At 38.1% G+C, this 27,116-nt stretch overlaps 1 protein-coding gene across 1 annotated transcript in view; it reads right to left on the bottom strand.

Annotated features, from left to right (window-relative positions):
- LNPEP (leucyl and cystinyl aminopeptidase) overlaps nucleotides 380-27,116 on the bottom strand; it is a 91,224-nt gene continuing 64,487 nt past the window's right edge. Inside the window, 10 exon segments of the mRNA NM_001105291.1 lie at nucleotides 380-1,144; nucleotides 2,041-2,122; nucleotides 2,792-2,932; nucleotides 4,801-4,962; nucleotides 6,638-6,822; nucleotides 12,441-12,597; nucleotides 13,570-13,753; nucleotides 20,247-20,335; nucleotides 20,548-20,708; nucleotides 22,883-23,014. Of these exon segments, the coding sequence (NP_001098761.1) occupies nucleotides 1,013-1,144; nucleotides 2,041-2,122; nucleotides 2,792-2,932; nucleotides 4,801-4,962; nucleotides 6,638-6,822; nucleotides 12,441-12,597; nucleotides 13,570-13,753; nucleotides 20,247-20,335; nucleotides 20,548-20,708; nucleotides 22,883-23,014 (1,425 nt within the window). The 3' untranslated portion in view covers nucleotides 380-1,012.

Here is a 27,116-nt window from a genome sequence, read left to right as displayed (position 1 = left end):
CAATTTCCCAAAGGCCCTATTTTAAAATATGTTCTACTATGTGACTCTATCATATAAAATGAAAATACATCATGGGTATGATTCAGAGAAAGTTTCTATGATCTATCATGCCAAAAAGCAATTGAAATGGTATTCTTAGAAATAAAGCCATAATAAGAGACACCAGTATTTCAAAAATGCTTTTGCCATAAATGTAGAAATACTTATTCATAACATAAGGTATACTTATGGCAGGGAGTGATTAAAGGTGTACAGATTTGGAGAATACTGGAATTCATGAGTAAAATAATTCGAATTAATGCTAACTCAGTTTGAAATATTTTTCTGAAAGATGAAAAAGAGAGGGTTAAATATTTGGAAAATTTAATCTTTTGGCCTTGCTATTTAGCTTTACGATACAACAAAAATTTAAAAATTCTGTAGCACCTGGCTAGTCTTCAGAAAAAAAAAAATAGTTATAAACTTTTTCCAGAAAATAAAGGATTATTCAAAACCCCAAATCAAAGTAGATCTGCACACCTGAGGTTCTACGGTTGCATGCTTCGTCGACTTCATTATCATACTTTCTGAAGCTAACTCTGAACCACATTCAAATAACATCAACAAGAAGCAACAAATGGCTAACAAATCAGCAGCCTGCAAAGATGGTGGCTCCCACAGCAGCTTTTTCCTTATTTCATGATGTCAGTACCTTCCAGATTCTAAGAAACAGAATTCCAAACAGATGTTTTCCCCCATTTGAATATCTTCGAAGTAGAAAAATTACCCATTGTTTTTGTAGATGGTTGGCATACAGGTGAATATAATTTTGTAATAAATAACTACACACTGCCAAAGACATGTCAGAAAAGACAGATGAAAAATACAGATGGGCCCTGAGCAAACGAGAACTCCTTAAGAGTGCAAACAACTCAGCAGCCATCCTGGTTTCACCTTGGCTTTTGCAAAAGCAGCAGAGCCCAAGTTAACAAGCTCTCTGAGTGGGTGACAGAATGAGGGGCAGGTGTGCATGCTACAGCCAGGACATCAGACTTTTATGGTTCTTCTCCATCCACTGGATGTTCAACTGAATGACTTCCAAAGCCTCCTGCACACAACGAAGACGAAAGGTTGCCTCTGACTGATTTCCAAAGAATGCCTGGACCTGTAAGTGGCACACAGAAGTATTTCAAAAGAAGAAAAGAATGCCACATCTTAGGTAACTGTGAATATTCCTTTTCAAATAAACTTAACTTAGTGAAAGCTCTGCTGATGTCTTAAGAGACGAGATGTACTTTAATATATAAGGAGTTTTTACATAGAGGTCCCCATCAAATATGGTAGAATCTGAAGTAATTTTAAAAACAAATTCCCCTATTCCCAAAAGATAAATTTTTAAAATTTAAAATAGAGGAGTTCCTATTGTGGTGCAGCAGAAACAAATACGACTAGGAGCCATGAGGTTGTGGGTTCCATCCCTGGCCTCGATCAGTGGGTTAAGGATCCGGTGCTGCCGTGGGCTTCGGTATAGGTCGCAGATGTGGCCAGGATCCTGTGTTGCTGTGGCTGTGCCATAGGCCAGTAGCTGTAGCTTCAATTCGACCCCTATCCTGGGAACCTCCATAAGCTGTGGGTGCGGCCCTAAAAAGACAAAAAAAAAAAAAAACCATAAAATTTAAAATAGAAAAAAAAAAGGGCTAAGTATCAGTAAATAAGATAGAGTCTAAATTTATGACTGGTGCCCAATTTTATTTACCCCTGGAATGGAATTCTTTAAGAACAATTTAATCACTACTTAAAAAGGAACTTAAGATATGTTGATCTTAAGTCAAAAAATTATTTGTATGAAACAAAGGAATACTGTTGAAAATGGAATCAGAAATTTCTCCTCATTGCTGTATATCCATCCTTTAGAAATCATCCCAGTGCAGAATCATTAGAGTTGATGAAGGCAGACAGAGGGACAGGATTTGGCATGAGAAGCCACCATGTGACTTAAACTGAGCAGCCTGAGGGGGAAAGGCTTACTCAGTCTCCCAAACAGCACTTTATACAACCAACCTCAGAAAAATGTGTCCTTGTTGCAAACAGGTGAGTTGATCCAGCCACAATACTTTGTATGGTATAGGACCCCAGATGGAACCTGAAGAAAGGCAAATAGAAGAGTGAAAAGCAAAAATAACGAGTCAGCTTCTGGTAAGCAACGTTGCTGAGTGCAAAGGGAATGCGGAATGTAAGCCACACCTGCCCAAGGCAGAGGATCCCGCCCCTGGGAATAGCGGCTGGCTCTGTCGGGAGATGTCCTCCACACACCTACTGCCAGTGGGAGGAAATGGCAGGCAAAGGCAGGAGTCAGGGAGGTCCAGGTAAATTATTCCATTTGTCTACTCAAAAACTACATCATACACCCAGAAGTGTCATTACCGCTTTAAAAGAAAAAAGGAGCCACATGTGCAGTCAAGCTGGGTGTGAGTTCTTAACTGATCCCTTGGAAGTGAGGAGCTATTTTCAACACATGTAACTAAACAGCTTTGCTGAAACAGTCCATGGCCAAGGCCAAGCTAAGTGAACTAACTGGTGTCAGGCAAGTTTGGGCTTGATTAGTACTTAAGCGGAACACCACTGTTAAATGATTCGCAGTATGGAATTATGTTTACAAATGTGAATATTTCTGGTGTTTTAGTTAAACTGTCCCTGAAGCATTTTTCCTCTCATAGCAAAACATAACTCTTATGAACCAATCCAACCCTGGGAACTTCTTTCAAATGCAGAGCCCGAGAATATGAAAAGTCAGTATCTCTGAGAAACTTACTTCTGAACAAGCGTATTCCAGTTTTCTTTGACAAAATCCCATGCCAGTAAGTGTCCAGGAAAATGTCGGCCCACTGTCCTAATGATAAATGATAGCTTTTGGGTGCGAATGATGTCTCCGCTGAGGCTATTTTTCATTAACCTGAGGAGCAAAGCAGATTTAGCTTCCAAAATAATTATTCATGACTGAATTTAAACCAGTACTGGTCTCCTAACTAAAGCCCTGTGGCAATTCAGGAAATACACGTTTTTGGGTTAGTCTAACACTCATTAATAGAGTGAAAGCTTGTCATTTTCTTAAATGAAGGAAAAATTCACCAATGAGATAAGCTTAAATATAGGCTCATATAATAATAAATAGTTCTTGACATGGTAAGGACATTTAGGAAATAAATTCTAGTACAATTTATTTTAATTCTGAAGACTGATTTTTCTCTCAAAAACTTTGATAATTTGAGTAGGGAGATACCTCATTACTCTTAAAAAACTGAGCTGTTTGATATGAAAATGAACATACATTTCAGAATATACTCAATAAATGTATCAATACTTCATGTGTACTAGGTAATGTTCTAAATTCTTAAACAACAATGCTTGAAATAGGCTGTTACTACATATCCTGGTTTTATAGTTTAAGAAGCTGAGGTTATGTAATTGCCCCAGTTACACAGTTAATAAATACTACGGCCTGGAGTTTGAACCTAAGCAGTTCTCATCTATCTCATCTACTGTGTTTTACTATGTGATAATAAATGCTCAGAGTGAGAAAATACACACCCCTAAAAGAATGAAGCAGTGTTTCAAACTGGGAAAAAAGCCCAAATGCTCCTCAAGACATGATGGGTTAAATAAGCTATGATAGAGCCATGTTATGGAATATTATGCAGCTACTAAAAAAAGAAGTAGGCTTTATTTTATTTATTTTTTTTTTCTTTTTTTTTTTTTTTTTAATTTTCCCACTGTACAGCAAGGGGGTCAGGTTATCCTTACATGTATACGTTAGAAGTAGGCTTTATGAACTGATATGGCAAATCTCAAAGAATGACCACTCACTGAAAAGAACATCACAGAACACTGGGTGTAGTATAAACCCGTAAATACACAGTACATGACTGACACTGTTAACAGAGAAGGGATGAGAGCAGAAGTGAAGGATCAAACGAGGGATATTTCATGTTTTAGTCCATCTTCTTAGGTATTGCTTAAATACTTTACGGTGGCAACTGATCAGTGTATAACTAGCTTAACAAAATTATTACTAATTTTAAAACAAAACCTTTTCTCTATATGCTTGGATCAGAGGCTGGCTACTACTTTAAAGAAAATGACTATTTACAATGTATCCTTTGGAGAGTGGGTATGGGAAAGTGAAAATATTTCTGGGACACTCTTGTGATTTATCTGAGCAAAATTATACAAGAGAAGTAACAAGACCCAAACACCTCCCTCCACCCCTCTTCCTGGTACTGACTTCTAAGATACTGCACATTTCTCTTGGCTACTTAGAGCTCCTCTCCCCTGCCCCAGCCTGTTCTTCCTGTCAGGGGGCGCTACTCAATGTCCTTGCCCCCATGTCTGGGTCTTCTGAAGCTGAGCATGAAAAAGGAAAAGTCTGCCAAATTCACATTAAGGCCATGCATAAGCTTCCACACACGGTCTTTTTCTCAAGTGGCTGCATTTCCAAAATGACAGCCAGGACAGAACAATGCCTTGACCAAAAAGAATGAAGCCCTAACTGTGGAATGAAAGATAACGTGCCAAGGGATAAAAACGTTTTAAGCAGAAAGCAGCGCTGTGACCCTCAGCATCTCCAATCCCTGCTGGGAAAAGCACTGTCTGCCTATGGGTATGGGTCCTGAGGTGAAGCCCTGCATGTGCAGGCCCCTCACCACACCGCTGAAGTCAGGTGTGGCCTGTGAGCACAGGGAGGAAAAGGGGGCTTCCCCACACGAAAAGCACAATGTTTTATGCTTCTGGTTTCTACAGGTCACTCCTTTGTTGGTTTCATACCAGTAAAGTTTCCATACATCCTCTGAGCTGGCAAGAGCTTCAAGTATTTTATTCTTCTCTGCTTCAGAGCCTCCAGAGACATATTTGCTTAAGAGGAACGACCAGCCTTTGTCCGTTTTTGCTCCAACCTTGAACACAGTCGTCATGACATCAGTAGGTAGGCTATAAGAGAGGTGGTCAAATATGAGAAGAACAAGAAAAAACCCTGGATACAAAGGCAAGGAATTGACTGGTGGCAGTGTTTTGGGGGACAGAGCAGGTAATGACAAGAAGACTCCTGACTACACAATACTCAAGAAAATGATTAATTCAGTGGCTGCTACTTTCCTAGTGGTGTGACTAAAAGAACACCAATCCAGTTAAAACAATAATTATTCACTGTGAACCCACAAAGACCCAGGCAGGCAAGAGGCTGGACACTGTGAGGGAGAAAAATGAGACATGGTCTCTGCCCTCTGTGAATTCATAGGCTATCACCAGTATGGAACAGTAAATGTATACATCATGATATGTTGTGATAAGTTCATTTCCATGGTAGAAATACAGCAGCAAATGTAGAAGGAGGGGTGAGCTGAGGGGAAGGAACTCAGTTTTCTGCCTTTATTAAGATCTCAGAGCTGGAGAGCACCTGCATGGGTTATCTAAATACCCCACCCCAACTCTCCACCTGATGCTTGAATATTTTTCCATAATGTCCAGTAAGGAACCTGGAGAGAACGAATCATCAGCAAAAAGATTTCTACTAACTGCACCTGCTATGTTGTATGCCTAAATTACGAGAGACCTGTTTGATACCTCTCAACCACTAAGATGGCTGCTAGCAAAACCCAGAGGATAAGTCTTGGCAAGGATGCAGAGAAACCCTTGTGCACTGTTGGTAGGAATGTAAAATACTGCAGCCCCCATGGGAAAGAGTATGGGGATTCTAATAAAATTAAAAACAGAACCACTATAGGACCCAGCAATCCCACTTCTAGAAATATATCAGAAAGATGTGATGCAGGGTCTCAAAGAGGTATCTGTACACCTAAGTTCAGAGCAGCATTATTCATGAAAGCCTCAAGGTGAAAGCAACCCAAATGTCTATCAGTGGATGAAGGGGTTAACAAAATGTGGTATATACCTACAATGGGTTAGTCAGCCTTCAAAAGAAAGGAAATTCTGACATATGCTACAGCATGGATGAATTTTTTTTTTTTTTTTTTTTTTTTTTGCCTCTTCTAGGGCCACTCCTGCGGCATATGGAGGTTCCCAGGTTAGGGGTCTAATCGGAGCTGCAGCTGCCGGTCCATGCCAGAGCCACAGCAACGTGGGATCTGAGCCACATCTGTGACCCACACCACAGCTCACACAACACCGGATCCTTAACCCACTGAGCAAGGCCAGGGATTGAACCTGCAACCTCATGGTTCCTAGTCAGATTCATTAACCACTGTGCCACAATGGGAGCTCCAGCATGGATGAATCTTGAGGACATTATGTTAATGGAAATAAGCCAATCACAAACAGACAAACACTGTATGATTTCAATGAGGTATTGAGAGGAGTAAAACTCCTGAAACAGAAAGTACAACGTGTCTGGCTGGAGCTGGGGTGAGGGGAAAATGGGTAGCTGTTGTTTGGGTAAAGAGTTTCAGTTTTGTGAGATCAAAGAGTTCTGGAGATTCGTTGCACAACAATGTGAATATACTTAAGATACTGAGGTGTACACTTGAAAATTAAGATACTAAACTTTATGTTTTAACATTGTGACCCAGGATGTAAAGTTCCTGGCCTCAGGGTGTGGTGTCAGGTACAGAGGAGGGGGAGCAGTCATGGGAGCAGAAGGACACCTCACCTCTGAGTCCCATTCGATGCCATCCAATCGTTAAACAGCTTCAGGGCAGCAGTGCTGCAGTTCTCCAGGTCATGGGTGCAAGCAAAGTCCAGCAAGACCGACCGAAGCTCTCGAGCAGATGGGGTGCCCTCATCAGTCCAAGTCTGCTGTTGGATTTGGCTTTGAAGCAACTTATATACCTTGGTCTAGAAAGACAAGATAGATTATGAGAGAGTAGTAATAATTAGGACAACCAGAAAAATTGGGACAACTAGATCTCTTTTTTCCAACATTTACCCAAAGAGAAAAAAAAGGTGTGTGTTGGGGGGGGGGCATAGATATTACTCACTAAGTACCAACTGACATGGGAGGCCCACATACAGCTGGGATGAAGCCATTCAATAACAAAGACTATAAATAAGGCTGCTGTAGCCAAGAGGGACTTAATCACAAAAGACAGAGAGAATTAATGACTTCTGTGCAGTAGGGAACCTTTCTTTTGTGTGTACTCAGCTATAAGTTATTTTTCTATGAAAAAGGATCACCTATAACCACTGCTGGAAGGAAGCTGGAACTTCCTGACCTTGTGACTTTAGAATCTGTAAATCCATTAAGCAATGAGAGAAAAATATACTTCTTTCCTGAGAGGTAACTGTTTAAGTTTTTCTGAATTCAATATAAAGGAATACTTTAAAATATCACCTAGTTTGATGCTATAACAAATTAATCTCCATCAAATTAGCAAGCAAATGAGGCCTGCAGGGGAGAATAAGTTATTTATATATATATTTTTTGTTCTCCTTGCCTAACCTTTTATTTAAAAAATTTTCAAACCTATAGAAAAGCTACAGGAATACTAACATGAATACTCATATGCTAGATTCCCTGGTTTAACACTCATACATTTGCTTTGTTTCTGTGTGTATAACACACATATACATATATTTATTTTCTGGTTTTCGCTCAACCCCATGAAAGTAAGTTACAGGTAATCATATTTCACTTATAAAAACTTCAGCATGCAATTCCCTCCAAAAAGAACATTCTCCTAAGTAACTGTAACAGCACACTTAAGAAAATTAACCATTATTCAATAATAACTTCTACTATTAGAATAATTGTTATAATTACTTTGACTCAGATGTCATTCTTATATGTATACTTGTAGAATTAAGAAACCAACAAATCTCTTATTCCTTTTTCATCTCTTCACAAAACAAAAGGGTGCAAGCTGTTCATAGTACACAGAACTATTTCCACATTGCAAGCTGTAGTCCGAGGGGAGGAGTGAGGGCACAGGGGAGTTCAAATATTATCATAGGAAATATGTATTTATGAATATCACTGAAAGGAAAAATTCTAATGTAAAAAATGCTTAAAGGTATTTTTCAGAAAGCTTTTATGACTACAAATAAGGAGATTCAAAATGAAGACAATTTATAGTCATGCCCCACCCTTGGGGTTCTCAGCACAGGGGGGTTTCTTCCCATGGGCTCTTCTTTTTTTGGGGGGCGCCACACCCACAGCATGTGGAGGTTCCCAGGCTAGGGGTCAAATTGGAGCTGTAGCTGCTGGCCTATGCCACAGCCACAGCAATGCTGGATCCTTAACCCACTGAGCGAGGCCAGGGATCGAAGCTGTGTCCTCATGGATGCTAGTCAGGTTCATTTCAGCTGAGCCACAATGGGAACTCTAGCCATGGGCCCTTCTTATCACCACTGTTACCATTATGCCTCATCTCAAGTACCATGGATGACCACATACCACAAAACCTTTAAACCCCAAATTAGTGCAAGTTCTTCACAGAGCATAATATTCTTCTAGAGAGCCACTGTTTACTTAAAATGAATCTGGGTCAGAGAGAGTTTTAAACCGCTCAGGCCATTTTCTCAGACCTTCTCTGAATAAGCCCCTTGTGGAGCTGACTATGAGAATGGAAAAAAGAATCCATGCAAGAAGGACTCAAGGTTTGTGGTAAAATGTCAACTCCCTTTTGTTTGTTTGCTTCAAAAGCAATGAAATACAGAACAGACACCTTGCAGAACGTGTGAATGACAAAGCCTGTGAGTCATCGGGAGGATGTGAAATCAAAAATACCTGCCAAGCCGACAGGGCAAGGAATGCAAAAGCAATCAGGAGATCCTGCCGGATACACACCACTGCACTGGCGCATGCTGACTTTCACTGGCCTGACCTTCTCAATGGCATCATGAGAGCAAACCAGCCCAAATGACTGATGAATAAAACAAATTTGAAAGATACTCATAAATGTCAAACAGAGACAATGGAAGCATGAGAGAAAAAAAAGAAGTCAGATACTTGCAGTACCATTAAAAAACTCAATGGAGAAAAACGGCAAAGATCCTTGAGTGTTTACTTAAAAATAAGAAGCCAGTGGGGCAGCTCCCACCGCAGCTCAAGTGGAAATGAATCTGACTAGCATCCATGAGGATGCAGGTTTGATCCCTGGCCTTGTTCAGTGGGTTAAGGATCTGGAGTTGTCATGAGCTCTGGTGTAGGCCAGTAGCTAACTAGAGCTCCAATTAGACCCTTAGCCTGGGAACCTCCATATGCCATGGGTGCAGCCCTAAAAAGACAAAAAGAAAAAAAGCCAGTGGGAGCTGAGGTCTGGAGGGGGATCGCACTTGTGAGTACTGGAAGTAAGGGAGGAAACCTGACACTTAAAGATGCTAACGCTAATTCCTGAGCACATATTCCATTAGCACTACAGAGTGTAACTTTATAGTTATTCCCTGTATCAAAGAGTCAAGAGAAAGTCTCCAAATGGTTGATTTTATTTATTTATTTCAAAAAATTTATTATTTTTTTCTTTTTTTGGCTGCACCCAAGGCATATGGAAGTTCTCGGGCCAGGGATCAAATCTGAGCCAGAGCTGTGACCTACACCTCAGCTGTGGCAACACCAGCAGCAACAGGCTGGGGTAGAACCAATGCCCTGAGAGAGACAAGCTGGATCATTAATCTACTGCACCATAGCATGACCCCCGCCCCCCCGAATAGTTGATTTTAAACATGTTTCAAATGATAACATAAAAGAGTAAAATATTTTATTTAAAAAGAATAATTCTGTTTTTAGAAAACTTGGATTACAAAATATCATTATTATAAGTAATCCAAGTTATATTTTTAATATGTAAATCACAGCAAGTGTTTCAAATTATCTTTCCTATTTAGAAATAAAATTAAACCTGTTTTCTCATGGTTCTACATTAATTTTTTGCAATTTAAATTTATTAAACAATAGCATTCACTCCTCTGATTTCACAAAGATGGCTGGGAAAGGGAATAAATTGATGAATTATACAAGCTACGTACACTGGATATGCAATAAAATACAACAATAACAAAATGATTTTAAAAATAAAATAGACAAGGCAAGATGCTGGCACTTATGTATTACATTTTGATTTACTGCTTTAATTTTATACTGATGTACTCAAGGAGTTCTTTCTTGGGTCAACTGAGCATCTTAAAACTCAAGTGTCAGCTTTTACTGCAAAAGGTTTATCCCGCCAATCCCTCATATGTAAAAGAATGACAGACTTATATGTGATGAAAAAGGATTATGACTGAGATCAGGTTTTAGCATCAGAAGTGAACAATCTGACCTAATTCAAATGTGCCTCCAGACTCTACCTATCACAACACCACAAGAGACATCATAAAATGTATATATAGGTAGTATGTGTTATGTGGGCATGTGCAGCCTAAGTAACAAAATGACCAAAAAATGTACATAGTGCTCTGGTGACACAGACTTTACAATTAATTAGACACAAATACTATCTGAAGATTGGATCTAAGGACTCAGAAAGGTCTGCCATTCCAACCTCAACTATAGTGTGTCATATTTCCTATTTTGAGATTTTCACACTACCAGAATGCCCTGAGATTAGAGTAAGAATTTTAAAGAGACAGTTTCTCCCTCTTGAATTAAAACTAATATGACTTTTAACTAACAATGAAGTGCATGAAGACAGTCAAAGGGCCTATGGTCTTATGAACATGGACTAAGCCTCCTGCCCTTGCCCTCTAACCACCAGTCCCTCAGACCCTACCCTAAACTATGCTCTGAATAAACACATACCTACCCAGCAGACTGGAAATCATCATTTGGGATGAAGATGCAGAGTTAGCTGGGTGTCAGCTTTTTGAAGTGAGTTCCGCATCTGTGTTCTCAGCCCAGGGGGAGCTTGGGGTGGGTACCACGTGCTTCCTGACACTAGACCCGCAACAGAGTTCATGGAAAGAGGCTGGCAGAAGAGTGGCTTCTGCCATCATGAAATTTAATAAGGCTTCCTACTGGTTTTACTTTAAAAGGTCAGTTTAAAAAAGGGAAAAAAAAAATGAGGGCAAGAAACAGTTTCAGTTTTTCCAACAAAAGGGTATCGTTTGAAAGGTGACATTGCTAGAACCCTAATTTAAAATACACCCACGTAACACATAGAGCAGACTTTGGAGTGGAACGCATCTGGGTTTGAATTTCAGCTTTATAATTTACTAGGTAAGTGACTTTATGATTATTTAGTCTCCTCATCTACAATGGGGGTAGAAGTGCCTACTTGGCATTGTGTGAGGCATAAACGCGGTAATCTACATTGAACACTAAGCAGGGTGTGCACATATAATAAGCACTGAAATGTGCTTGTTTCTGGTATGTTTCACTCCTTTATTCATTCAGCATTTCTTGAGTGTCACGGTGGGCTGGGTCACATTCCAGGTGCTGGTTTTTATTAAGGCTGGTAATTGAAAGCCTTATGAAAGAGAAGTATGATAAACTTTTCGGTAATTAGAAGATAGCTCAGAAATCATCTACAGAAGCATCTCACCTATGGGTAGTGTTGGGGGTCCGATCAGAAACTTGTGAGGGAGATGCTTTTCAAGCTCCACATGGCCCCCTGCCCTGCACTCCCTCCCGTCACTGAGATCAGGCATGCGACAAGGGACGGCATCACAGGGGATGGCACCACAGGACAGTGAGAGCCGCAGAAAAGAGGGTGTTAAAGAGAAAGGATGCAATCCAACCTCTTCCTTTTATCAGCGAAGACACCAAAATCCTAAAAGACTTATTCGGATTCCTAGCCCCACACTTTCTTCTTTTTCCTGAAAGCTGTCTTATGCATGGTCCTTGGAAAAACTGCCTAGTTTATAAAGCAAATCTTGCTGTCAGAATGTGATCCAGAGAGTTAGATAAGATAAAGAATCCATCGCTCCTTCCCAAGCTTTTGAAGACACAGTCAACAATTAAATACCAAAGACTCTAAAATAACAACTGCTAAGATCAGGCAATTGGTTTTTTTAAAAAAGGTGAAACAGTCTCCAATACCAAGGCTCCTTTAATGCTTTGCGGAGAAACTGCTATTGGCCAGCAGCATCACCCCTAAGTCACTTATCAGAGAGGACTCCTAAAACACAATATTCTCCATACAAACAGGACTGCAATTTTATAATGACCACTGGAAATGAATGGGGAGCACAACTCTGCACAAGGGCCCATTTCAAGCATTTATTATATAAATATAAACCAAGATCTGAATAGAGAAATTTTCTTCTCATGTGAGCCCATTTTGACAGCAGTGTCAGAAGTCCATATTTGATATTCAAACAAGACCACACCATGCTAACCTTTTATCAACTCCTCATGAAAAGAATAACATTTTAGTTCAAAGTAAAGATATCATAACTAGAAAAGTGACGAAAATGGAAGTTAGCTGGTTGCTTTTCCAGTACATGACTGCTGAATGGAACATGAGTAACAACTAAAGGCAAGCAACAAAGGCAACCTGGCAAAAAGGTGGACTTACCACCAGTCTTGAGGCCACATCCATGTATCCCACTTTTTCAAGGAGGTTATAGATGAGTTCTGTCTGGAAGAGGGCTTCAGTGATGGGTGCAGTATAAGTCTCATTTCTAAGATAATCAATCAAATCAAAAGCTCTCTGGAGAGGCACCTTGCCTATGCTAAAGGATAAAAGAAGAGACAAGTAAATATGCTGAGACAGTATGCATGCTAAGAAAGAAACTCTACCGCTAGCTGAAGGGTCCTGAAATCCTAAAATTTAAGCTCTGAGCGGCATCTTGTAAAATTAGACTAAATATTATTACCTTTGATTAAGTTCATGTGTGTGACTCAAGGTTAAAGATACATTTCAGGAGAAAGATAAACAACAGCTCAGCATGTGTCTTCTGTAAATCACCTGTACACTGCTGCTGACTCAGGAAAAGTTATACATCTTAGGTTAGAAAAGATGAAGAGTGCTAATTTTATTTAGTAATTATTTACATTTACCAGATGAGATCACAAAGAGGATATGAATCAGAAAGAAATTTATTTGCTATTTGTATGGGAGTTTGTCACACTTGTTAAGGGAATTTATGGTGAGCACATTTAAAAAATTAACTGATTTAGGTGTTCTCTTGTAGAGCAGACCGTGAAGGATCTGACGTTTTCACTGTAGTGGCTCAGGTCACTGCTGTGGTGTGATTTGATCCCTGGCCTGGGAACTTCCACATGCTGCAGGTGCAGCAACAACAACAACCACAAAAACATACACACAAAAAACCCACCACCACAACAACCATTTTATAGAAATTATAACAATGATATCTGAGATAATATAACATCATTTCATTAAAAAAAAGAACCAAAATAAGAAGGTCAAGAGCAGTCAGAAAGAACACATTTGAATATTCCTTGAGAAACATTAATCTTGTTATGTAACTATTCACTATGTAGCTGATGTTTCTATATAGACACTAAAGACCATGAAAGCAAGGAATATGTCTTTTGCCTTTCCAGGCCTCCAACCAAGATGAATTAGACCTAACTGCCACTACATGCTAGTTCTTTCGAACTGTTTTTCTAAAACGCTCTCTTCCTTTAAGAACACTTGTTTGAAAACCAAGACTAAGATCCAAGCCAAGTATACCTACCCTGCAAGTTCAAAGATGTTGTTGATGAGGCTGGCTCGGTCTTTGTCACTCAGGACATAAGGATTTATTTTCAACTGTTTGATCAGTGCTTCCCAGTCGGCGTCTGCATAGTGTACTATATAATAGCCGGTCATGTCTATATTGACCTTGACCCACTGCACTTCTTCTGTGAGATTGATGACATCTAGATACAGACCAAAAAGTGAGAGAGGGAAGCTAATAGGGCAGGAAAAATATTACATAGATGTTTTGTTTGTTTTAAAGTTCTATGGTATCATTTTTATACTTAATATTCTATTAAACTAAATGTCTGCCTCCCAGGGCAGTTATTTCATGTTAACAAAGGTCACCTCTCAAATCATTTAACAATTATTTATTTAACAGTGAACAAAGTAGACAAACGCCTTCTCTCATAGGTCTTACAATCCAATGTAACCAGCCGAGCAGAGTATCATAAAAAGGCTGTTGCTGGTAAAGGAAAATACGTGGATGCACAGAGGAGAAATGCTTCACACCCTAGAAGAGGTTAGGAGAGGTTTCTTGGAAGAAATGACATCGAAATTGAGACCCTAAGCTATCTAGGTGGTGTTAGCCAGGAAAAGGGGGACCCTAAGTATTCAAGGTCCAGAGAGAAAGTACACATGGTGTCCATGCACTGAACTGGCTCCCAAGTTCATCATGGCAAGAGGAGAAAAGCAGGGAGGCAGAGAAGAGTGTGCAGGGTGAAGCAGTTGAGGAAGAAGTGAGACAACCACATAAAATGGGTTCCATCTCAGCCTTTGTCATTGGTTAGGTTAGCAAAGGAAGAACAAAATCATTTTAAAAAGTCACATAATTCAAAGCTAGCAAAATAAACACCAGGGAATGATTAAGGTCTCATTAAACACAAATAAGAAATCATTGAGTTAAAATAACAGAAAACTGATAATGTGCTTTTAGGGCTCCCACTATTACATATATCAACGCTGAAAGGATTAATGAAGTTTATATGGAATGATTTCAATTAATGTAAAATTAATGAAAGGCTAACAAATATGTGACTATAAAAAATATTGCTACAGGGAGTTCCCTGGTGGTTCATCGGGTTGGGGATCTGGTGTTGTCACTGCTGTGGCTCTGGTTACTGCTATGGTGCGGGTTGGATCCTTGGCTGGGGATCTTATGTGTGCTGCAGGTGTAGCCAAAGATATTGCTACAAAAGCTGACTATAATATATATATATTCACATATATATATGAATTTTAAAAATCTTTAAAATTACTATACCAAGAAATGTCCTTTAAAGGTGGCAACAAAAATTTAAAATAAAGGTTAAGGGTATGATTCTAAGCATCTTAAGGCTTACTATTTATTAGACTATAAGCCCCATGAGCTTTTATTTTCTTCACTGCTAATGCCTCAGCACCTAGAACAATGTTCCCAGCAGATACTCGAAAAATACTTGGTAAATTAGTAAATGAATGAACAAAATAATTATGTCATCGTAAATGGTTTCAAACAAATCTAAATAAAGTTGGTAGATGTTTATGATGTAAGTTTTCCTCCCCATTTTAAAGTATAGAATACTAATTTTTAAATTATAAGAGAAGAGAAGAAATAAGAAAAATAATCTAAACTCAACCAGAAAGAGCATTATAGGGTGTATTAATAGGAAAGATTAATTACATTAATAGGATTTATTCCTTTTATAGAGCAGAGTGTAGTTCTAAGGAATATTTGTGATGGCAAGAGTAGCTGCTCCAAGTTGGAGACATTTTTAACAAACCCATGACTGATGAAATTAACTACCATTAGCTCATGCAAAAATATCAACACTCTCCAAGTCACCAGACACAATTTCCTACAGAGCTTTGATTAAGAAAGGACCAGGGGAAGAAGAGCTAAAGCACTCCAAATCTCCTTTTCCCAAAAAGAGAAGGCAAGGAATGATAAGTGTGGCAATTTTCCCATTGGATGGAGAGAGGAAAATATTGAAATTTAGAGCATCTTGGCTGATAAGCTGCTTGCCATGTTGTAAACCCAGCCAAGTCCAGATGGTAGAGAGGAGGAACACAGCTGGGAATGTACTTGAAATTACCGCTGTCATTTTGATGACAGAATATAAAGCAGTGCAGCCAACAGCATGGAGAGCAGAGTTATCATTTAAAGAATCAACAGATTAGTCTCTTTCAGGTCTTCTGAATGATCTAGAATGGAGGACCTTAAAACCACAGGTAACAAAAAATAATAGCTTTGCACACAAGGGAGGTAACGACATCCTGCAGCTTAGATGTAGATGAGGCTCCCCTCAGATGTTTTTAATTTATTATAATCATTAACAGATTAACAGTTCAATTTTCACAGTCCATTGAGTGGTTAAAAAGATTGGACAACTCTAACGTTAAATGGCAAAAGCCCAGATGAGGTAATCTAATAGTGATTTCAAAAAAACATTTGTCAGTGAGTTATGAAAATCAACTACTGTTTTATAAAGAACCATTAAAGCACAGGAACAAAAAAAATAGGTTTTTACTACAAATCTGCAAAATTTCCTGTGTAGCTTGCTCCAGAGGCTAGCATGATACATGCAGTTGAACCACATCCCCTCCTGTTCAAAAGCATTCCTTTCTCCAGCGCCCCCTTCTTCCCCTTTATTTTATTAGCAGGAAAAGGCAAGAGCAGGGAATGGCACATGATAAATATCCTATCCTAACTACATGCCCTTCCTCCTTCATCTTTTTTTCAATTGCCTTTCATTTCAATGACAGGTCCTTTAGTTTCAGAGAAATATTTTTGGCACAGTGATACCCTTTTAGAAACATGAATGTTCCAAATTAGATTTAATTTAAAAATTTCCTATAGTGAAAGAGCTTAGATCTGAATAAAATGTTGGAAGAGAAAGAGAGAGAAAAGTGGAGGAGGAAAGAAAGGAAGAGAAGGGAAAGGGAGATGCTATTTTAGTATAATTTCCTCAATAGGTAGTTTCAAAAACTGGTTCCTTTCAGCTCTTCTTAGGCACAAAAACTATTAATCATTCAATATCCATGGTCGTGGGGGAAAAGTGACAAAAATACTGACCACATATAACCTCTACATTTGACTGAACTAATGGACTAACTCAGCAACCCCGGGGTTAGAATGCATGGAAATGTACCACAGATTTAACAAACCATCAAGGTAACTCACTGTACTAAAGTCATATGGCATAAAATAAATGTCCTACATTTATTTTGAGAAAAGAAAAAAATAAAATAAAATTCAATTAAACCAAGACTGGTTCTCAAGAGAGCATCAGGAACCAAGAAGACCCAACTATCCTCAGGGTCAAACACTGTTTTTGAGGATAGACATGGTCGGTGTGGACTTTCAAAACCTGAACTGCCAGGAATTGAACTGCAGCAGCAGCAAGGTAAGTAACAGATAAGGAAGAGGAAGTGGCAGACACTGCTTTCATCAAACATTGGCTTAGTGCCAGCTCTAGATTAAACCGATCATATTATAGCACATTTCATATATTCCCCTCTACTAAGAATATTTTCAAATGAGGAGGAACAAAAGATATTATTTCATCGAGCTTTGAATCCTCTTTTCCTAGAACTTTTTATAGTGAGATCTAAAATTGAGTCACTTCATTATACACTAAAATTCACTCATTCAATAAATGTTTGTGTGCCAGCTGGGTGCCAAGGTTGCAAAAGTGATTCGCATACCCAGTATCTCCACCTTCAATAGGGGATACGTCTCACATGAGGATAGAGTTAAATAAAACAGTATTTACAGGATATTAAAAGTAGAGGAGTCTAGAATATTAAAAACACCTAAGTAGGGCATCTAACCTGTCTTGGGGTGAGGGAGGAGTGCTTGATGGGTGAGCTGAGATCTGAAGAGTGAATAGGCATAAAACCAGGGAATCTGGAGACAGGAGTGTTCTTTCAAAAGAGAAAACAGCACATGCAAAGGCCCAGAGACAAGAGTCAGTATGGCATATCTGTGCAGTGTGCCAGGTAAGGGCTTAGAAAGAAAAGGCTACAGCAGGAAAAAAGGAGCCTAACTTTGGGATATGAATCTCAAAAAGAGTTTAAGAAGCTGACATAGAAACCGAGCTAAAAAGTAGAAGGCTAATACGGTGTTCCTGTCATGGGCTCAGTGTTCATGAACCTGACTAGTATCCGTGAGACATGGATTCAATTCCTGGCCTCGATCAGTAGGTTAAGGATCTGGCTATAACCTGTGGTGTAGGTTGCAGACTCAGCTCGGACCCCACGTGGCTGTGGCTGTGGTGTAGAAAGTTAGCTACAACTTTAATTTGACCCTAGCCTGGGAACTTCCATATGCTGTGTTTCAGCCCTAAAATGACAAAAAAAAAAAAAAAAAAAAAAGTAAAAGCTAATACAAGCGTATTTATTATTGTCCAATTAGTCCTAATACCACCAAAACCTTAACTACTATTGTACTATTGGGAGGTTTGCAAAATTTCCTTATTGGTCTCTTTCAACTAAGGAGATGGGATTGTTTTTTCTCTTAAATCAGAGACTATCCAGCCAGGGCCCACTTAAAATATGGAGTTTTGTTTTTATCAAAGAAGGCAGCATTTCCTTGCACCTCCAGCTATATTAATCAAAGATATGATGACATCATCAACTATCCGTAGTGTTTTAAATAATGAAATTGTTTTAACAATCCACTCTAGTTAGATTGAAATGCAAGTGGTATACTCATATATTTCAACTGGCCTTATAAACTGTTACCACACAACAGAAGGGCAACCTGGAAATATGTATGAAATCACAAAAGGTAACACAATCTTCATTTTTGAAAAGCATTCCTATGAAAAAGTTCACGTAATGAGAAAGCATTTAAGACCCCAAATTTTATTGAGGCATTTTTTAATAGATACAAATGATAAATCAAGCATCCAAGGGTAAGGGAAGACTACGTCAGCTACTGTACATGTTAAGTTAAAAAAAAAGTTAAGATACAAAGATCACTTTTATATAATAGTATCAACCAAATAAAAATATGTTTAAAAATGATTAGAAAGAAATAATCAAGAGAGTAGATGTGATAGGGTACTGAGATATTTTCTCCATCTTCTGATTTGATGTAATGTAGATACGTTTAAAAATTATTATTATTATTTGTCTTTTTGTCTTAATAGGGCCACACCCGCGGCATATGGAGGTTCCCAGGCTAGGGGTCTAATTGGAGCTGTAGCTGTGCCAGCCTACACCACAGCCACAACAACGCTAGATCCGAGCTACATCTGCAACCTACGCCATAGCTCACGGCAATGCCAGATCCTTGATCTGCTAAGCGAGGCTAGGGATTGAACCCGCAACCTCATGGTTCCTAGCCGGATTCGTTTCTGCTGAGCCACGACAGGAACTCCTAAAAATTATTTTTTTCAATAATAAGATTAATAATGATAATCAAAACTTACATAGCACATAACATGTGTCAGGCGTTATTCTAGGTGCTTCAAACAAATGAACTCAATTCTCATCATAACATTATGAAGTAAGTATAATTACTTTCTCCATTCTGTACCTCAGGGAATGAGGCTCAGAGAGGTCACCTAACTCACCTAAAATCATATGACAAAACCAGGTAACCTGGCTCCAAAGTCAGATTGTCACTAAGCTACACTCCCCTCTCAAAAATATAGGACTGAGCACCAGATCCAAATTCAAACAAGAAATTTTTCCTTTCCTTTAAATCTAAAGTATCACTAATGGTTGCTGCAGAATCCAAGAGCCTCATACATTTTCAGGATGTAGATGAAGAGGATACATGGTGTGGCATTCAGTGGTATTTAATGGGTGGTCAGAAAATGCATTTCAATTGCTTTTTATAGACTCCTTGTGGATCAGCATAAATAATCTTTTTTTTTTTTTTTTTTTTTAAGGGCTGCACTTGTGACATATGGAGGTTCCCAGGCTAGGGGTCGAATCTGAGCTGTAGCCACTGGCCTACATCACAGCCACAGCCACACCAGATCCAAGCTGCGTCTGTGACCTACACCATGGCTCATGGCGATGCCAGATCCTTAACCCACTGAGAGAGGCCAGGGATTGAACTTGCATCATCATGGTTACTAGTCAGATTCGTTTCCACTGAGCCATGACAGGAACTCCAGCATATTCAATCTTTACATTGTATTATCTCCCCACAATCAAAATTCCTTGCCCTATTTCCTCATTATTAAAAAATGTACACTCTGTTTATAGGACATTCTGTAATAATTATTTACTACAAATCTATGTCATGAATCAAACTTTATCATAGCTAAGAAGCATCTAGGGTGCTTATGAAAATGCAGTTGCCCAGCCCACCCCTAGAGAGCGGACAACAGAGTATACTTCAAGAGATGGCTCTAAATGTACTACTACTTTACTGTGTAACATAAAATATTTCTCTAGGATACAAAAACACAGCATTTGCTATATTCTACCAAGACTGCTAGCACATTCGGTTCATTTTTTTATACCTATTTCACACGACTAAGAAAGACCAATTTTATGCCTGATACATACAACCCAATGTCACTTTAGTCATATCTTGTACAGGTGTCTCATAGAACCAGCTCAGAGACTGCGAACACTGGAAAGTATCATCTCTTTCTGCTGCTTGGTCAGATTTTTAGAAAATATGTTGTTTCTAAATTTTTTTTATCAGAAAAGTGTGAATTAGAGCCAAACCTGATTTCTCGTCCAGTAATGATACCGATCGATGTTTTGAATAATTTCTTCCATCAGTGACATAGGATAGTGGAATATGCCATAGATAGCTGTTAAAAGAAAACATTAAAAGAATTTTACTCTTTACAATATTTCAGTCAGTTATGCATAATCTGTTGGGTTTTTCTGAGGTGGGGAAGGGAAGGTGACATCTTTCAAGTTTTTCCCAGAAAGGGATAGTCTTGTTAGGTTTCAAAACACTTAAAAATACTTTAACCTGAGGTTACAAAAGAAATAGCAGGGGAGAAAAGAGGGCACGCACCTTGCATCTGAAGGCTGAATTTCAGGCTTCATATTTAAAGAGAATCTTTCTTGTTGTACAAGAAGTTCCTTTCCCTTTCTTTGAACAGTCACTAAAGGAAATCCTTTCTGCAGGGTCCAGGTTTTCATCATTTTCTTTACATCTAGTGTTTTGTTTGTGACCTATAGAAAAAAAGATGAATTATTTTTCCTTAGAAGTAAATAGTCAAAATTTTACAGTATCTTTCCCTCTTTCCCTACCATGTTCTCTAAAGATGACATTTAATGATAATATAGAAAGGAAGCATAAATGCTGAGTTGAATGTACATTTCTACTCTAGGTAAATGAGTAACTGCTAAAAGGAAAGTAACCTGTAACAGAGCTAAGTGATAACTTGAGACAGTGAGAGAGACACGGTGCTGAAAAAGCAGAACCATGACATTAACCAACTGCATGTTCACTAAAATCCCTAAGAAGGTATACGCTTTCCTTCAGGTCACAGTACTACCATTTAGAAGGTCTGAATAACGATATACAGTCTAGAATTAGAAGCACTGCTACTCATTCCTGTGAATCAGTGAGGTCCAGATTTCTCTTTTTTCCCCAGCCCCTCTGCTTTCACAAAAGTTATGGTTCATCTTTTAAGGAAGTCAGTCTATGGGAGTGCCTGGGAGCAGGGAGAGCAGCAGCAGAGGAGTGAAATACAAACAGGTTGGCTGCCCTGACTTTAGGTATGTCTAGAGAACAGTGGAGAATGTCTGTCATGGTCACAAACTCTTGTTCCATAAGAATACGTGAGTTTAGCTACAAAATCTAAAATCCAGTGTCAGAGATTTGCCAACCCTCTAAAGCTCACTTTCCTTAAGATGTCTAATAACAAGTATTAAGAAGCAATTTTTGAAGCAGGCGAGTTGAATTTATGATTCAAATTATTTTTCTAGCTTACCTATGGATTTCAATGGCAAGCGACTCAAATCATCAAGTACTTAAGATGTTTCATAATATTACGCCCCTCTGGCAGGACTTACCCCAATCAACATATACCTATTTATTTAAAGCAGAAAAAGATAGAGCAAATCTTCCCAAATGCATTGTGTTGTTAACCTTACATTTCTCAAGGCTCTGATCAATTTATTTCTGGACAAGGCATTGGGAAGAAAACAGGCTTGCCCCAAAGCCAGGAAACAGGACTGAAGTGAAGATGCCAGTGCATAATTTGATGTGGATGCTGAAAAACCTGAGGATAATGTTAGGGACTAGGCTGGTACAGGTTAACACTAAGATGCAAAAGTTGAAGTCAGTGAGGAAGGCAGAAATATATTCTAAATGTCAGGAGATAATACAATAAGTATAAAGTAAATACCGTGGCATTCAAATGAAATGCTACTACATGATAAGAGGAAAGGCAATGATTTGGAAGCAATTCTTAGTTAATAAGGACTGATCCTTCTCAAAAAAGAACTCAGAGAGTTGGGAAAGGTGTATGTCCTGGGAAAAGGGTTAACATCTAGACGACACCAAGTTTCCAATAAGGCAAGGAAGCAGAGAGAGCATATGGAAAAGATCCAGAGGAGAGGTTCTTAATCCAGGATCCATAAAACTTTGAAACTGAGTGTGATATTTTGCATATCTGTGGTTTTTCTGGGGAATATGTCCAGAATTTTCATCAAATTTTCCAACATGTCTGTGATCTTCCAAAACATTAAGAACCATTGATCTGGATCAGGGTAACAAATTCAAATACTTATAAGGGTTATGCAGTCAGCATATGTGCATGATGCAGGCTGGGTAAAAAGCAGAACTTGTAACTAATTACACTGCTTGTTAGGATTTGTAGGCACAACAAAACAACAAAATCCAAACAGCAAAATGATCTAAGGGCAGTACGCTGCCATGGCAGCCAGCTGTGTTACATCATCTACTTCAGAGGAACATGGCCACAAGAGATAGGAGGATTCATAGGGCAGAGGATAGAGCAGAACATCACGAATGGAAGGAGGAAAAAACTGCAAAAATGTAAGAATAGGAAAAGAGATTTTTGAAAAAAAATCAAATAGTGAAAATATAGTAATGTACACTAATTCAGCAAGGAGAACTTTCCTACAAAGTAGGAATGCAGATTAAGATACAGGCTAAAGATGCTTACACAAGGCCTCACACAATTTTTTCAACCATTAAGACAAGCACTTCCATTTCATGACTTTCAATACTGTGCTCTACTCATAAATATTTATATATTAAGCTCCATTCCCCTCCCTCTTAAAATAACTATGCTTATTTACATACTTGATAAAAATATAAATAGAAGAACTTCTCTCTTACTTTAAGAGCTAAATAAAATATCCAGGTCACTTACCTCATTAAAAGTATCCCACAGATCATCACTGTGAACAGATGCATAGCTATGATTATGCAGGTAAAGAACAACAGCATGTTGAAATATATCTTCACTAAGATAAGTTTTCAGCATCAACAAGAGAGAAGCTCCCTATCCCCAAAAAAGAAAAAAAAGTCAAAAAGGAAGGAAAATAATACAACATGTTTATAGAAATAAGAAGTTAAACTTCAAAATACAATCATTCTATGCATATACATAATATGGACAATATTCAAATTGTCTTAAAAATTATTTTAAGAGATTTGAAAAAGCATTAATGGAATAAGCTCCTACGTAAACTAATTCTACAGTGAGCCATTCTGTGAGGTCTATCAGTTACTCCCTGCTTCAGTGTTGTTAAAAATTTAAGTGCTTATATTTTGAAAAACATGCCAAATTTTCTGTGGCATTCCCACCACTATTACCAATGCTCAATGTACCAGATGAATTCATGGACACATTGCTTGGACAATAAATTACCTGAGCTTTCATAAGTCTCTCCATAGGTAGTACATTAATTTTCTTTCTTTTTTTTTTCTTGTCTTTTTGCCTTTTCTAGGGCCACTCCCTCGGCATATGGAGGTTCCCAGGCTAGGGGTTGAATCAGAGTTGTAGCCACCAGCCTACGCCAGAGCCACAGCAACACGGATCTGAGCCGCATCTGCAACCTACACCACAGCTCATGGCAACACCGGATCCTTAACCCATTGAGCAAGGCCAGGGACCAAACCCACAACCTCATGGTTCCTAGTCGGATTCGTTAACCACTGCGCCATGACGAGAACTCCATTAATTTTCAATTTTAGCAAATCATGTTGTTGAAGTAACCAAGGTCTCTCTTCCTCTTGCAGAGTCACTTCAGATATGTTTATAACTAATGAGTGTATAGGGCAGTAAGCATATACTAATAATTCAGAGTCAGACATACAACTATTAGGGCTACACTATATTTATCAATGCACATCATCATTATCAATGTTAAAAGAACTGCTACCAGTGTCTAATCAAAGAACACTATCTATCTTTACATCTGTTTGTATTTCTTTCAGTTTCTTTCATCAGTGTCTAATATGAAAGAAACTCAAGGAAACATAAACAGATGTAAAGATATACAGTTTTCTCTGATTGGAAGAATCAATACTGTTAAAATGACCGTACTACTCAAGGCATACTACAGACTCAATGCAATATCAATCAAAATACCAATGGTATTTTTCAAAGACTAGAACAAAAATTAAAAAAATTGTACAAATAATTAAAAATTTTGTATAGAAACACAAAAAAATCCCACCTAGCTAAAATGATCTTGAGAAAGAACAGAGCTAGAAAAATCAGGTTCCCTGACTCTGGATTATACTACAAAGTTGCAGTCATCAAAACAGTATGGTATTGGCACAAAAACAGACACATAGACCAATGAAACAGAACAGAGAGCCCAGAAATAAACCCACACACTAATGGTCAATTAACCTATGACAAAGGAAGCAGAAATATATAATGGTACAGTGAAAACTGGACAACTACATGTAAAAGAATGAAATTAAAACATTCTTTAATACCACATACAAAAAAATTAACTCAAAGTGGATTAAAGACCTAAACATAAGACCAGATACTATAAAACTCCTAGAGGAAAACATAGGCAAAGCACTCTTCAACATAAATTGCAGTAATTTTTTTTTTTGGATTTGTCCCCTAGAGTAAAGGAAATAAAAATAAAAATAAACAAATGAGACCTAATTAAACTCAAAAGCTTTTGCACAGCAAAGAAAACCATCTGCAAAATTAAAAAACAATCTACTGAATGGGAGAAAACATTTACAAATGATATGACCAACAAGAGATTAATATCAAACATATATAGACAGCTCATTCAACTCAACATAAAAAAATGATTAAAAATGGAAGAACTAAATAGGAAATCACTAATCATCAGGGAAATGCAAATCAAACAAAAAATGAGCTATCACATCACAGCTGTTAGAATGGCTATCACAAAAAGACCATAAATAACAAATGTTGGCAAGGATGTATACATTCCTACTGTTGGTAGGAATGTATATTGGTACAACCACTATGTAAAACAGTATGGAGGTTCCTCAAAAAACTAAACTTAAACTACCATATGATCCTGCAATTCCACTTTTGCAACCAACAAAAACAAACAAAAACACTAATTTTAAAAGATAATGTACCCCAATGTTCACAACAACATTTTTTACAATTTCCAATTTATAGCCAAAAAATGTGGTATATATACACAATGGAATACTACTTGGCCATAAAAAGGAATGAACTTTTGTCATTTCCAGCAACATGAATGGACTTGGGAAAGCATTATGCTTAGTGAAGTAAGTCAGAAAGAGAAAGACAAATACTGTGTATCATTTACATGTGGGATCTAAAAAAATACAACAAACTGGTGATGACAAAAAAGCAGCAGACTCACAGATACAGAGAACAAACTCATGGTTACTAGTAGGGAGAAGAAAGAAGGGAGGGGCAATATAGGGGTAGGGAATTAAGAGGTACAAACTCATAAAATAAGCTAAAAGGATATATTATACAATATGAGGAATATCATCAATATTTTATAATAACTATAAATGGAGCATAACTTTACAAAATTATAAATCACTACATTGTACCCCTAAACCTTACATAATATTGTACAGCAACTATACTTAAATTAAAAAATAAAATAAAACAAACCACCTCCTCTGTGAAGCCTTCCTCAATAAGACAGAAGTCACATTTTCCCATCTTCAAATACAATTTATATCATACTTTTTATATCTGCTACAGACATTTCCTCCTCTAGACTGTATACTAGTTTGAGGAAAAACTGAAAAATTCAACTCTTTAAAAAATATTTTTTTATTGAAAAGCTCAACTCTTATGACTAAACAATGCCTAATACCTAGTAGGCACTCGAATATTTTGTAATGAATTTCACTTCTGATAAAAATGTTGCAATGTTAAGTCATCAAAATTATCAGATATGCGGGACTGAACTTAATACCTATTACTTTCTTATTTCTATATTACACTTCACTGTGTTGTTCTATAAATTTATTTATTTATTTTTAAGGAGAATTGCAATGATTTTTAATTTTGTTTGTTTATTTATTTATTTAGCTTTTTAGGGGTGCACCCATGGCACATGGAGGTTCCCAGGCTAGGGGTCCAGTCGGAGCTACAGCTGCTGGCCTACACCACAGCCACAGCAATGCAGGATCTGAGCTGCCTCTGTGACCTACAACACAGCTCATGGCAATGCCAGATCCTTAACCCACTGAGTGAGGCCAGGGATTGAACCCACAACCTCGTCGTTCAAGTTGAATTTGTTTTCACTGTGCCATGACGAGAGAACTCCTGTTCTATAAATTTAAATACTCATTCTTGTTTCTAACAGTTCCCTTTCTCTCCTACATCACTAACTTTCTGTCTTTATTTTTTTAACCTTTCATTATTTTTTTTCTGCTGTACAGCATGGTGACCCAGTTACACATACATGTACACATCCTTTTTTTCTCACATTACATGTTCCATCATAAATGACTAGACAGAGTTCCCAGTGCTACACAGCAGGATCCCATTGCTAATCCATCCTGAAGGCAACAATCTGCATCTGCTAACCCAAGCTCCCACTCCATATCACTCTCTCTTCTTCCCCCTTGGCAACCACAAGTCTAATTCTCCAAGTCCATGATTTTCTTTTCTGTGGAAAGGTTCTATTATGCCTTATATTAGATTCCAGAAATAAGTGATATCATACAGTATTTGTCTTTCACTTTCTTACTTACTTCACTCAAGATGAGAGTCTCTAGTTCCATTCATGTTGCTGCAAATGGCATTATGTCATTCTTTTTTATGACTGAGTAGTATTCCATTGCATATATATACCACATCTTCCTAATCCAATCATTTGTCAGTGGACATTGGGGTTGTTTCCATGTCTTGGCTATTGTGAATAGTGCTGCAATGAACATGCGGGTACATGTGTCTTTTTCAAGGAAAGTTTCATTTGGATGTATGCCCAAGAGTGGGATTGCTGGATCACATGGTAGTTCTATGTATAGTTTTATAAGGTACCTCGATAGCGGTTGTACCAACTTACATTCCCTTCAACAGTGCAGGAGGGTTCCCTTTTCTCCACACCCCCTCCAGCACTTGTTATTTGTGGACTTATTAATGATGGCCATTCTGACTG

This window comes from Sus scrofa, chromosome 2 (assembly GCF_000003025.6).
Source record: "Sus scrofa isolate TJ Tabasco breed Duroc chromosome 2, Sscrofa11.1, whole genome shotgun sequence".
In the NCBI taxonomy this organism is placed as follows: domain Eukaryota; kingdom Metazoa; phylum Chordata; class Mammalia; order Artiodactyla; family Suidae; genus Sus; species Sus scrofa.
Note: the sequence above shows the minus strand (reverse complement) of the source record. Positions and strands in the feature narration are given on the sequence as shown.